Raw genomic sequence first — 14513 nt, 5'->3', positions numbered from 1 at the left:
AATTCTGGAATTTTTCCTTAATTCAGACCTCTCAGAATACTTTTTTTCATAGGTAAGCTCATCAGCAGCACCCTTACTTTAGGGAATTACCTCAACAAGACTTACATCTTAGCTTTAAATAAAATCAGTTCAAAATTTTAATGCCTCTATTGACAGTTCCTCACGCAGACAGCTATGTGTGAATTCCAGATGCACTTTTCCATGTGCCAGGAGCAGCCCAGATCCTGCTGGTAGTGCTGCAGTTACAGTGACAATTTTCAATGACACGTAACTTGATAGTATGAGGAGGAACATACACATCTGAGTTGTGATTCACAATCACAGATTTTAAAGTGTCTTAGGGCGACTTTATGATGCTTGTATCCCCAGTCAGCTGTTCTGTTTATGCTGGATATTAAGTTCTGCACCTTTAAAACTGGTTCTGAGAGCAAAGAGGGGGAGAAATGCACAGTTTGTTTTCAGAAACTGCACTCACTCCCTTGCATTTCTCCTCCTGGACTGTGTTGTCTGCAGCACAGACAGTGGGAGAGAGCTCTCCTTTGCTTTTAGCTAGATTTTAGCTAGCTGAGGCAGAGAAGTTGCCTCGACTGTAGCTTTACTTTTTTTTTTGAAATTGAACAGCCCTGCTCTGGACTGAAAATCCAGAAACCAGGAGCTCACATCTGTAGCTCACCAGGGCCCGGGACGTGGCATTTTCAGCACAAGAGGGACTGATAAGAGACTGAGTGAGCCGAGCTACACCCCACGAAATGGCCTTTCTGAATTTGCCATCTCTTCAGAACAGCAGAAGGTTTTACTGTTTAATATTATTAATTTTTTATGCTGGTGAGTACATTGCCTGTTACATAAACAGTTTTTTTTCCACTTTTCTCCAAGGAAATCTTTTCCTGAACCAGCAGGGGCAGGGGGACAGGCCACTTGAATCTGCTTTCTAGAGAGTTGGGAAGTTTCCTCTCAAATTTGCCCTCAACCAGGACAAAAGAAAAAGAGAGCATGAGAGAAAACAAACATGTAAGATTTACCTTTCTGTTGAAAGTATATGTATTAATTTCAATAAAAATTCACTGAACATCTGAGGACACGTTGAAGAAAGGTGCACTTGTAATCGAGTAAGAAATTCTTGCATAGCTTGTGTTGCTGTTGGCCCAACCTAGAAGAAAAGACATTTTAGGGAGTATTATATATAACTGAAATGTCTTCAAGAACATTAACATCTTCCAAGAACAGGAAAGTATGGCATAGCTTAACTTGCTTCCTGAATATTTTTACAGCATCTTTACAGAACTAACCAAATCTATTTATAGCACGTGTTTTTCTATTATTAACCATGAATCAAAAGCAGGAAATTCAGTTGTCTTAGACTTGTTTTTCAACTTGAGACTCTCTTTTCAGTAATGCCAACTATACTCGATACAGAATCCACTTCTATGCTAATCTGAATGTTTTTTCACAAACTACATACTTCAGTAAGTACTATAATGGCACTGTGCAGTGTTAAAGTTCTGGAAATGACTATGTATTTTCTTGAAAATTTGCTGGAAAAAAAACCTCCTGGAACTACCACGTGTATTCTGTCTCCCAAACTGAGACTACTGTCAGATACTACATACAATTAAGTTCACTTGGGTTTTTTTTTAAAACACTATTCATAGATATTTCAAAGATTGCAAAAAGCAAGAAAACATTAATTGAAATTAGGAGAGGCAGCAGATACCACACGAATTCAGAAACAGGCAGAAAATGAAAATATAATTTTAAATTCAGGAATTCTTAGACATTAAAACTTAGTCTCCATCGGCATTTTTATCCCAACTTAACAAGATTTTGGGAAATAACTGAATGGAACATTTCATTCACATATGGCATCCTCTCCCTGTGGAAAGTCTCCAGAGAGTTGTGAAAACATACCAGCACCACTGAGAGTGTATCAACAACATGAACTTTCCTATGGCTGTACATGAGAACCAACTAAGACTATAACTAGAAGAAGAAACAAGACAAGGGTATAACACATTATGAATGAACACATATTTCTGTCAAGTGTCTTGAAATCCTATTGCAAAAAGTTTTTCTCTTATTTTAATGGCTCATTACCTGTGGACTGTGTTGATTTGTTCCATGAGGGTTAGTGCCAGAAAGAAATTTCACTAACACATGAATAAGGTTGGGATCTGACACCAACAATTGGGCAGTACTTTCCTGAGCTCCAATGGCACTGCTTGGACCAGCTTAAAAATAAAGACATAAAAATTACATGCATAATCTTAAACATTAAGTGTAAATCAAATATTTATAGTGCAAATCCCTTCTATTTATTTCATGATGTGGAAATACTCTCAGCTAAATCAGCTTCTGAAGGACTCCAATTTTGAGTTTTCCAGTAAGTACACATACAAAGCCACAAACCTGTCAGTGTTCCAAGTTTGCTAAGGCAGTATTCCTGACAACAGATTAATTTTGTAGGTGCCATATATAGAGACATTTTAGATTTGTCTCTCTTTGTTAGTCCAACACTTCAATAAGGCTCAAGTGCATTTTTTAGTTTGTCAGACAAAGACCAAGTGTTCTGTTATCCTGTAAACAATCGGTATTTTTGTTCTTGGCACATGCAAAGACTTCTCAGAATAAAACTGTAGGGAGCATAACAGATAAGAACTCTGAAGATTGGAATTTGAATTAAAATACACCCTTCAGTGATCAAACAAACAAGCTTTACTAAATGTGAAGTCTTACTTTTGGAGTAGTAGTATACTGGATCAGTTCAAAACACTGAAATAAGCACAATATGAAACAGATCCTGTGAAAGTGGGACAATGCTTTTGGATAAATGCCATCACACCAATGTTCTCCCTTTCACCACTGGCTCAGGTGTACAGCTTCCCCCTGGGGGAGTTATAGGGACATTATACACAGGCCTGAAGGTGTTCATCCCTTCTGATAAGGTGTAACTGACTCAGCTACCCTGTCTGTAAGGGGCACCTGCCATGTCTTAGGCGGTGTCAAACCATCCAAGACCCCCAAAGTGCCCCCAGACTCATTTCTGGGCCCTTCCACCATAAAACTGTGCATGATCCTGTGTTGCACCAGACAGTATGAAACTCCCTCCCAGTGGGGGTACCTGGGCACTCCCACCTGAACCTGAATGTATATTAACCCATTGAACTCTGTTTCCCCCGCCCCGATGGATCAAAACTGTGACCATCAATTCCACCAATGGATATCTAAATTGCAACAACCAACTCTTGTCTCTGCATTCACAGGTGGTGATATCTTTCCTCTCTCCTATCTATTCTTACCCTTTCTTTCTCTTTTTTTTCCTTATATGTTTTCCTAAATGATACCTTTATATTTCTGTATTGTTTCATTTTTACAGATAATAACCAAACCCGCTACATACCTCCTTTTCCATTACAATCAAATTGTTCTAAAATAAACCTGCCATACAGGTATATACCTATATATATCTCTCTCACCCTATATATACACATGAACACTGATCATTCAGTAGTGTGTTGTTTCACTCTAATCTATCCTAAGTGATCTATTAACAAGAACTTGCAACCCGGACTTTAGGGACAAGTTGTGACACTTGCATCTCCAACCCTTTCCAACTCAATTCCAACTCACAATCCTACATACAAAAAATAAACAACCACATTCCTATCTTCAGGTGTGCCTGCCATGAAGCACAGGGATTGTTTCTGAGTAGCTTTTTATTCACCTACTGATCTCAGGCAAATACCAATGAAACTCTTGCAAACACGCAGCTGTCTGTCAGTGTCAGAGAAGAACACTGAGCCTCATAACACTTGCAAGATATTCACATATGATCTCAGAGATACACACTGCATAGATTTTGGGAATTTTTGCAAGTCTACAGATACAAACTGAAGAGCTGACAGTACATGTGCATATTAACTGAAGGCAACCATACCAGAAATCAGGCCATGTTCTATTCTCAAATACTAGGAGTGAAGTCTCAGTTTGTGCACAGTAAGTCTCTTTCATTAGTTTTTTGCAGCTCTACTTCTTAAAATTTCAGCAGATTTTTTTGAGACTGATTTCTAAATAATGCCACAGAAAGGGGACATAAAGTAAAAATTTTAAGAACCAAATGCATCTTAAAGTCAATGACTTGAAATGGCAAATAAGAAAAAAAGATTCACAGGCAACATTTAAAAACTACTTCCTTTACCTTCTATCACTCTTGTGGCAAAATCTCATTCACAAAGTGAGATTATTTCTACTGTGTTATGGAGCAATACAGAAAATGTGAGATATACTGGTATATAGGGAAATGAAATGGCTGTGTTTCTATTTTAATAGATTCAGCTGCTGGGGGCTTATTTTCAGATAGCTTAATATAAGCAGTGACTGATGCCTGCATATTTATAAAAATATTCCTACTCTGTCAGAAAAACTTCAGTCTCACTCACAGCAACTTAATCATTCCTCTCTGCTAATTCTTCTCATACTACAAAACTAATCCCCAGGCATCATTAGCTGATCCTAAAATGTTTTTTGGGAGAAAATGACAACTTACTTATAATGACATTTTCTTTTACCATAAGGGTTTCTGTTTCCCATGGTACAAGCAATTCAAGGAGCTCACTCTTGAAAAGTCCAAAGTTACTGGAGAACAGAAGTATGTATATGACAAAAGGAATGCTCTGGAAGTCTTTTGATGGAATCAACACTCATTTGTATATCAATAACACTGTCAACATAAGAAAACCAACAAAAAACCCCTTACCATTAAGCTGCATATTTGTCATAAGTGTTAGGCTGTGAAGCACAAGGCACCACGTCCGGAGTAAAGTATTGGGATACCACGCCAGAACTGACAGGAAGCTAGTTACTGAAGCTGTCAAGAAAAACAGTTTTTTCCAAGTTTTAATCTTCAAGGTATTACTATAAATTTCTAATTTTTACTGTAAGGTACCATGCTGATTATTGTCATTAGTATTATTGTTCCTTGTATTCATTTTGTTTTGACAACCACTGTTGCAGGAAATTAGGAAAAAGAAACCTCAACAACACAGAACTAGTTCACAGGAACTAGCCCACAGAAGTTTCTACAGTGTGTGGACCCTGACATCTCAAAGAAAACAATGCAAAGAAACTGGTTTCAAATGTTCTCATGGAAGTCAGTGTAATAGGTTCATTATATCAGGCATTAACATTTTGGATTATCACCACAACATACCACAGACTTTCTTAATTATATAGCATAACATATTCCAAGAAAGAAAACTCAGCGTATCTCCATACTAGATTAGTAGTCAACAGTAATGGAGCTTTCCCACTCTGCTGACCCCTTTGTTAAGGGAGAGATCATAGGATGGTATAAAAGAGATGAAATTTGTCAGAGAAGTGCATACAGTTGCACAATTGAACTCAGACTAAAAAGTGTATTTTACCGAGTCCTCTTGGGAATAATTATGAGTTAAGAACCACAAATTTTGCCATTTTATTTCTAGTAACTTTATAAAAATTGAACAAATCAACTCTTGGTTACACACTAGCAATGTATTTTGCACTTAAAGAGGAAAACAAGACAAAGAGTTCTTTAATAAGAACACAGAAATTATCTCAACACTGATCTTAGCAGAAATATTGTAATGCTTTTTGCTTATTAGCAAATCTGAGTATTTAAAAAAACCAAACCAAACTTATTTTTCATATTTAATGTATTTTACCTTGGTTCAGGGAAACAACAGGTATTCGGTTAGCATTATAGAGGAAAATATCAGCACCACTATCTTTACTTCCAGAGGAGCTGGAATTCAGGCTTAATGTGAGCCATAGCTGCAACAGGGATTCAAGCTGAAAGAAAGGGAAAAAACCCACTATGAGATCAGAACTCCAGAGCATCAAAGTTTTAATTTTAAAAGCCTGATCTACATTCTCAGCTGCTACTGTTTGACTGCACACACGGTCTCGCTCTCTCTCTCCTTTACTGGATTTGAAAATTCTGCTAAACATAGTATTCAAGGCAAATTCAGCCTAACTAGTGAATGCTTCTGCTATTGTTTTTCTAATTGATTTCTTCCAAATAGTTTCTCTTAAGAAGTTTCTTCAAACTTGTGTTAAGAAAATGCAGCTTTACACACTGTTCAGAAGTCTCTTTATCATAACCTTATACCTGTGACATGTACAGGTAGGCTTATGCACGGAAACTTTTGGAATGTTAATCAAGTGATGTTTCCCACTCAATCAAAATTATTCAAAAGGTCCATTTATCTAATGAGAAACCTCAGAGACATTGATGCTTACTCTAAATAATTCCCCTGAGGAAAACAACCCTTTAGATATTCTGGGGAAGCACCAGGCATGTTTACATAAGAAACTGTATTTTGGATGAGATATTTAAAGAACAATTCAGGGACGGAGTCAGGCACTCTATCAAAATATCAAGAGGTAGGCAGACATCTAATCATTATATACATAGTATGCATGGCATTCCTTTGTATGAATCAAGAAAAGCATTGCTAAACCTTTGAAATAACTTTTCAAAAGCAAACTTTTAAATTTGCTATTAACATAAAGGATCATTGGATAATTCCAATTGGAAGGAACCGTCGCAAGTTATCTAATCCAATCTGCCCAAAGAAACGCCAAAGAAGATATCACACTTGTTTGCTTGAAAACCTCCACAAATCTCCACTTGTCTTCAAGTGTCACTTAGAAACATTTTTTTATTAATAAGCAAACAATTATCATTCAGTGGACATACAATCTTGTTTTTAAATATGAAAATGTATACCAGTTTTCCACTGTAACAAGCAATGTCTGCTTTGACAAAAGCTTTCAGCACTTTATTACATTTATCAGTACTGTTGTCCATGACATATTCATAAGCAATAAAGCACCTAACATAACAGATTACTTGAAACCTAAGTAGCAAGAAGTAGAGGAAAACAACTCTCAGATTTAGAGATAAATACTCTCAGAACATTTAAAGTTCAAAATTCTCTACCTGAACATGGTGGACCTGTAGCATGGAAAAGAGTTTGTTGAAGCATGCACTCAGCATAGGTATAGATGACAACTGCACAATCAGCTGGGCATTTTGGTTAGAAGCATGTAATCCCCTCAGCAATGAATCATCTGTGCCACTGGGAGACTGCGTCACTAAAAAACAAAACAGGGCACCATCCCCCAATGAATTACTTTGAAAAGTTGCCAGAAGTAATTTCATAATTATTTCCTTGCATTTTATACTTAAATGAAAGACACTTTTTTATAATTTAGAAGAACATCTTCAATGTGGTATTCACTTGAATTGGACTACTGACTACCATAGTAGTAGGCATACTTCAATATCAGACATTTGCAACTCTTTGGAACTGAGTCCACATAAACACGTTTTCACAGCTATTAAAGCAGTGTCCTGGGAACACAATGGTAAGACAAACAATTGGAACAGTGCATCACAGTACAACTGTTGCAGACAATAGTCTGAAGATGTCACTAAACCTACTCCATCAATACATACTCAACCAATGACTGCACGCCTATTAAGGTACACGGAGGGCTACAAAGAAACACATTTTAACAAGATGACCAGCACAATTCACTGAAAAAAGGTTCAAAAGTTAAACACTCTGTGAGTGGGGTTTTTTTTAACATAAAGCTACTGAACAGCTGAGTTCAAAATTGTATTCAAGTATTTTCACTTTCATCACTTAGTAGGTGTAACTGTCAAATGCAAAGAGCTTTCAAACATCAAGAATGAAGCTTCACCCAGGAAGCTTAATGTTCACTTGCACCTAGACCTAAAAATGAAAACTATCCCTCCTTTGTAGCATAAACCACATGCATAGTTGACTGTTTCACAAAATGTCTCAAAGACAGGCATATAAGCGATTCAAAAATCTGAATAAAGTGCTATCTCTAAAGTTCAGCCTAATAAGAAAATTCAAGCAAAATCTAACTTTTTCTAAGCTACTAAGTGACTGCAGAAAACATTACTACAAATTTCAAAGCACCATGATCATTATGCAAAGAGAATTATTAGATAACACGTATTTACATGTAGGAGATGTGTTTGTTAATGCTTGTAGAATGGAATCAGCCTCCAGTGTGGACATCATTTTCAGCATCAGCTCAGCCTGCTGCTCAAGTCCAACTTCGAGACGTGCATCTAAAGCTACAGAAGGCAACAAAAAAAGGTAAAACTGAGTTGTATCAAGGACATACATAATCACAGAATATTCTGATTTGCAGGGGAGCCACAAGGATCATCAAGTGCAACTCCTAAGAGAATAGTCTGTACAGGGATTGGACCCAGAACCTCGGGTGTTATCAGCACCATGCTCAAAACAACTGAGCTCATCTCACCTTTCATTTGTTCCTCTAACTTTCTATAACATCCTTACAGACCTAAAATATATAATGATTAAAATACTGTATTTCTGTGAAACACACCCATATTTCTTTCCACACTCACTTTACTACCACACATGACAATCTGCATATGTTCAAGTCATTTCTTCCTAAGGCAATAGCTCTCAAACACGAACCAAAAAGTTGTTTTTTCTCAGTGTGGCAGAAGTAAAATCTATCACCCAGTTCAGTACAACTCCTACAAACGAAACAAGTGTGCCACTTCATTCCTTTGGGATAGAGCCAACTAGAAAAGAGCTTCCAAAATTTCCTGAGAACACGGGAAAGATTTAAAACTGCCTATAAATGCATTCCAAAATTTCAGAAAATAAGATTTTCTGTTACATTGGGCTTTTTAAAATGTAAGATTCACATTATATTCTCTGTTACTATAGGAAAAAAAATGTGGGATGTATAAAATGTAATTCTTTCCCCTTAAAATACATAGATATTACTAAAATAATTTCTTGTTCTAAGGTGTCAAATGCAGTATTACAGAAAAGAGACTCCAAACAGAACTTTAATTCATTGCTTACCTTGAGAGACTGATATGCTGACAGTTTGTGATCCATTTTTCTCTGTAGTTACAGGTGGTTTTGCAACTGGAATTCCAACGCCACCAATGTAAGGATTGTAATTGTAGGTGCCATATTCAGCACCCCAGTAATCGTACCAGGTGCTGCTTATAGGCTTAAAAAACAAACAAAAAACAAAGGAAAAAGAATAAACAGCAAGTCTTTAAATTGCAAAAAGCTTTTAATGACTAATAACAAACTTTGAAGTTAAAAAAAATTAAAACCAGAAGATTGGTTCCAATAGCTTTAGAAACTTGATTCAATTCTTATTGAAGTATAAGCTTCTGAATACTTAGTGATTGTCAAAATCCAGCAATGTACTTATCTTCTTCAAAGATTCAAGAAGCCAATTTGAAAATGCTATCATCAGTTTTTCTTCACACATTTGTACCATATTGTAAATTTGGAAGTAGAGTATTACACAGATATTTTGAGGAGCTATTTATCAAGAATACTATAGTATTAACTGTACTTATTAAGTACCTTGAAGCCTCATTGAGGCTATTTGTACTATTTGTACTGGGGTCTGAAAAAGAAAACAGTTGAGTAATCTCTGCTTGTGTCATAATTTAAGACACTAAGAAAGCACATGGAACACAAGGAAAAAAGTAACGTAACACTGTATAAAGGCAATTTGCATTTGCAATTTTGCAAAATGCTGGTCTTTTTAATGGTGAGATCTAATACCAGCTGTCATTTTACAGACATGGAAGCAAATATTAAGCAGCATTAGGAATGAAGAAGTTGTTTCATGGCTGGTTTTTGGTAGACATCAAAGCAGGTAACAAGGTGATAAAGGCAGCTTGGATGAAGCTGACTAGAGTACTGCCACATGACATAATAGGGGAATAAAGAAGGCAGGAAATATCAATAACACAAAAATACAGCACTAAGTGTAATTTTTGGTGGTAGACTGAGAATTAAGGAAAAAAATATTTACATGACAGGTAATTGGTGGAAGGACATATGAGGGAGTACAGAAAAAATCAGTGTTTTCGGAGTGAGCGGTGAGACAGATAATTTAGGTTAATTCAAACGAGAGGTTTAAGTCAATATGTCATCCTTCTAAACAGAGAAAAGAGACTCAATATTTCACTATGAACAGTGTGTTTCTTTGAAGCCTAAATAGTTTTGGGTTTTCATACATATTAACAATATTGTAATTGTATAACACATGTATGTTTTGCCTTCACTTTAAGTATAAAATTACTTAGTAGTTTTCTTGCTCCTCAGCGAAGTAAATTTGAAGTGACTTGCTTCTCCTCATAGTCTGAAGCCAATCTGAGCACCAGCTACTGCTGGCTTCCTTTCTCAGATACAATACTAATAGTATAAACTATTATAAGATCAGTCACAGAAATGGTGCTTTATTCTTAATAAAAAGGACAAGACTAAATCTTACTTTTCTAGTATGCTTTTGTTGTCTTTAACACGCGCTTAAGTGTGAGTAAACTCAGACAGAACCTCTTGTTTATAGAACTATCTTCATGCAAAAGCAAAGTATTTTGTGGTCAAGTGAGATGTGAATATTTACAATCTTTCCTGGCATTCCACATTAAACATCACAATAACTAACAGCAGGTCTAAGACATCAAATGTCACTACTGAAGAAGTGTAAGAGAGTAAGGATTTTTCTATCTCACATATAAAAATCATCCTGAAAATCCAGGTGTGACATACCTTGAAAACTTTGGCTGCAAGGGGATCTTTTTCCAAATCAATATCCAAAGGATCAATATCGACTTCCATCAAGTCTTGCAGTAATTCAAGATCAATGTCCTTATCTTTTTCCAATGATGATAAGGGTGGAGCACCTTGAATCATTAAAAGAGTATTAACACTAGCAAGTAAAATTTATAAAACAAGGATGTATAATATACTTAACAGATAATTTTAAGCTTTTTAGTATTACAATTTAGTGGAAAAAGTAAAAATATCCAATCAAGTTGCCTTTTTAAAAATAACAGGGAAAATAACCATTTTTTACTTGTCAGATGTAAAACTAACTTGAAGAATTACTCAATCTGCTTATATTATCAGAAACTAATTATGCTATCACCAATTGCAATTGTATCACCTATTTATGCTATACCTTGATAGATGAGTAAATTTTTTTTATTCTTTTCAATAAATACACATATAAAACCATTATGGAATAATTTACCTGTGATGTCATGCGTCAAAGGCTCATCTATGGTTTCCACTAACTGAACTGTGGACTGCTGGAGAGAGTCATCAGAATCTCCAGCTGAAGCTCCAGCATCTTCTCCCAGAGCACTTTCTTCCATAGCTTCAGCTGCTATAGGTGCCAACAACTCTCCTGGGTATTAGATCAAGCAACTTCATTTCAAGCTTCATTAATCAACGACAACTTCATTTCAAGCTTTATTCCCATTACAAATTAACATCCCAGTGTCTATGCCAATTGTCATTTTTTCACCTAACTCTTAAATTCTCTGGGGCTATTTCTTCAAGGGGAAGTGTTTTGAATAATTTTCAAATAATCAGGACCATGTAAAAATTGACTTTTTCAATGCACAAGTCCCTCTAATTGCAATTCTAAACCACATTTTTACACACTAGCCTAAATGTTACGATTTGCTGGTTTGTTTTTTTTTTTTTATAATTTGGACTGCATCAGCAGATTCTAACATAGTGATAAAATTTCCCCCACAAAAATATTAAAGGATGAAAGATTCAAGTGCAAGATGCTTTCTGAAGAGTATGAACTTAAAACAAACCTGCTAGAATATCCTGTAGCATGCAAGTCAGGGAATACTGAGCCCATGCTCCTCCCCAAGAAATGTCTCCTCTGTTAAAGTCAGTTCCAACAAGAAGCAGCAATAATCGTTCTAACTGAGTCTCATTTACAATCTCACATAAATGGATTGTTGGTCTTGTAGCATTTGCAATTCTAGCAAGAACCTATTAAAAAAAGAAAGATAAATATATGCCTAATCATAATTAACCCTCTGAAAGTATATAGTAACTTTATTTCCCATGATTTGCTGACAAATAAATCAGGTATTTTTACCAGCTCTCACTTTGGAATTTTATGAGTGTAATTACATGATTTTTTTTTTAAAGTTAATTTTCCCATGCAACTTTGAAGCCACCATATTTCAAGTCACATAAAAAGTGACATCACAAAAACTACCCACCAGAAATGATTAAAAATTTTAGTGCTGTGGCTAATTTTTACTATCAAACAAGAAATAAGCAGTAATAGAAAACTAATTTAAAGTGGTTGCTACTGCAGCTACATAGTGATATTCCATATTCTGTTTACCTTACAAACAAAAAGAAGTAAATCTGCATGACAGGTAAAGTCCATGGACAAGAGAAAGAGTGCCAGCTTTTGCACTACAGAAATGCAACGTTCATGTGCCAGTGTAAAGGGAAGTGGTTCAATTTCTGGAGTTTCCTTTGCTGTTGATACTTCTGTATCTAAAGAAGAACGAGGCCACTCTGCAGTTCGACGCAAGCGTATTAAGTCCTTGAAGTGCTGCAGAAATGAAATTCGAAACAACAGTTACATTTTAAACCTGAACTCTACATCTTTTCCCAATGAATCAGTGTGGCAGCAGTAACAGAGACTGTGGAACTTCTTAAAGAAATAGAAGAAAGTCTAAAAATATATGAGAATCTGGAACGGAATTAAGGCTTTATTGGCAGAAATTTGTTTTGGCAGCATGTTATCTCAGATGACAAACGCATAATCAAATTCAGTTCTGCAGAAGTGCCAATTAAGCCTTATGTATGCCTTAACACATATTGAAAATACATATTTTCAAAGTTTCTTTCCTATTTCCACACTTGTACATAAAGCTACAGTTACCATAAATGAAACTGCGTATAAACATGGCCAATATGGCAATTTACTCTTAAAAAAACACTGACTTTTCAGTTCTTCACATTCAGTAAATCATCAGTAATTTCTAAATTTCTTAATACTGCCATGATACAAAGTATGCATTAGCCATACCATAAATTAAACTAGTTTGATTTTTGATCATGGCTCTGAACTACAACTTTTTTGATAAAGGGCCTGCATGAGTTGGAGAAAAGAAGGTGCTTTTATTAATTCTCTCATCCACCAAAGGCATTAATTTAGCAGCTCAGCTTGTTCTATCAGCTACACTAGCAGTCATTAGATAATAAAAATGCCTCTTACAATCTCACTTAAGCAGTAGCTACTGAAGTAGACCAAAGAAAGAGCTATTTACTAACACAAAGGTTTCACTTTCTTCTAAATGCAGTATATATTTTACGTCATTCACAGCTTGTCATAACTAAAAGTGATTAGTAGGCGAAATAGCAAAACCCACATAAAATGCAACTATCAAGGGTACAGTAACACCTTAACTACAAGTTAAGAAACTACAAGAGGAAAGATCTTTAGTTCAACATGGCTTTTTTATGCAACATGCCTACTATCAAGTGGAATTTAAAACAGCTGGACAGCACAGTTCAGCCAGTAACTCATTTAAAGATGTCTCAAGGGGCCATCAGTGGAGCAGCCCCCTTGGTATAACTTGCTGACATAAAGCAGAAGATAGTGCAGCAAAGAACAGCTCATGACAAGCACAGTTAGTGAAAACTTAGGGCTTTATTTTCATAGTGATTATATTTTTTTCCATAATTTCTGGAAGCTTTATGATTTCCCTTTAGATTGCCTGGAAGTTTCAACATCATGTAATCTTCCACAGACCTATTTCCGGGCATCCTAACAGACATAAGTACTTCTTGAACTAGGGAGCAAGTATTTCAAGAGACACTGAAGTTTGGTAGCTAGAAAGATTTACACATTTCTTGTGTTCCCTGCAAAGTCCATGTTGTCATCGCTTGAAATCCCTAAATTTCAAAACCAAAACAACTCTTCTAACTATATCATCAACTCTTAATATCTGGGATTTATTGCAAGATGCCACAACTGAAGTGGTGGCTACCTTCAGGAAGCTAAGGAGCCTACGACAAACTTCAAAAATAATTCTCAAAAGTCATATTTATTAGTTTGGGAAGACAGACGTTGGCAAGATTATTTTCTAATTACTCAAACAGGAAAGTATCTAGAAGAGCATCATGCAAAAAGCTAGCCATATAAAGTACTACTTTATCTTTTTATTGCTGCATGTTATCCAAAGTTTAATGACTTGACTGGCATTCCCAAAGCTACAAGTTTATTAGTAATTTTGGCCATGACTACCTCAAAGAACCCAGCAGAATGATACACTATTTTTCACAGAGGAATAGATTTCCAGATGGCTGCTTTGTTTCAGTATTAAAATATACTTGATAGCAGCCATGATGAAACAATTTTTTATAATAAGGTCAAAGTAGGACAAAAATGACTTTGCAGGAACAGGTTTTTTCACACAAAGGACAAGAAGTCAGTTACAGTTTCAGAGCATCATACCTTTGAAGTAGCCTGCTTTAGTTTTGCCTGTTCTACTAAAAGTTTGTATGATGATCCTTTGTTGCTTTGTATTTTCTCTTTTTCCATCTGTTCCACCAAAGCCTTCTGTTTTGCTTTTAATAAGTTAAGTTGCT

General features: G+C 35.8%; 1 protein-coding gene across 1 annotated transcript in view; it reads right to left on the bottom strand.

Annotated features, from left to right (window-relative positions):
* The window catches only part of BIRC6 (baculoviral IAP repeat containing 6), a gene marked incomplete at its 5' end in the record, with an annotated part of 172856 nt that overhangs the window by 90641 nt on the left and 67702 nt on the right, over nt 1-14513 (bottom strand). The window contains 12 exons of the mRNA XM_083856975.1: nt 1023-1150; nt 2095-2228; nt 4754-4864; nt 5700-5826; nt 6980-7134; nt 8036-8152; nt 8925-9078; nt 10644-10777; nt 11128-11283; nt 11705-11888; nt 12253-12468; nt 14380-14511. Coding sequence (XP_083713101.1) covers nt 1023-1150; nt 2095-2228; nt 4754-4864; nt 5700-5826; nt 6980-7134; nt 8036-8152; nt 8925-9078; nt 10644-10777; nt 11128-11283; nt 11705-11888; nt 12253-12468; nt 14380-14511 — 1748 coding nt within the window. The remainder of the gene's footprint in view (nt 1-1022; nt 1151-2094; nt 2229-4753; nt 4865-5699; nt 5827-6979; nt 7135-8035; nt 8153-8924; nt 9079-10643; nt 10778-11127; nt 11284-11704; nt 11889-12252; nt 12469-14379; nt 14512-14513) is intronic.

The sequence above is a fragment of the Zosterops lateralis genome (genome assembly GCF_965231275.1).
Source record: "Zosterops lateralis genome assembly, chromosome: 3".
Lineage (NCBI taxonomy): Eukaryota > Metazoa > Chordata > Aves > Passeriformes > Zosteropidae > Zosterops > Zosterops lateralis.
Note: the sequence above shows the minus strand (reverse complement) of the source record. Positions and strands in the feature narration are given on the sequence as shown.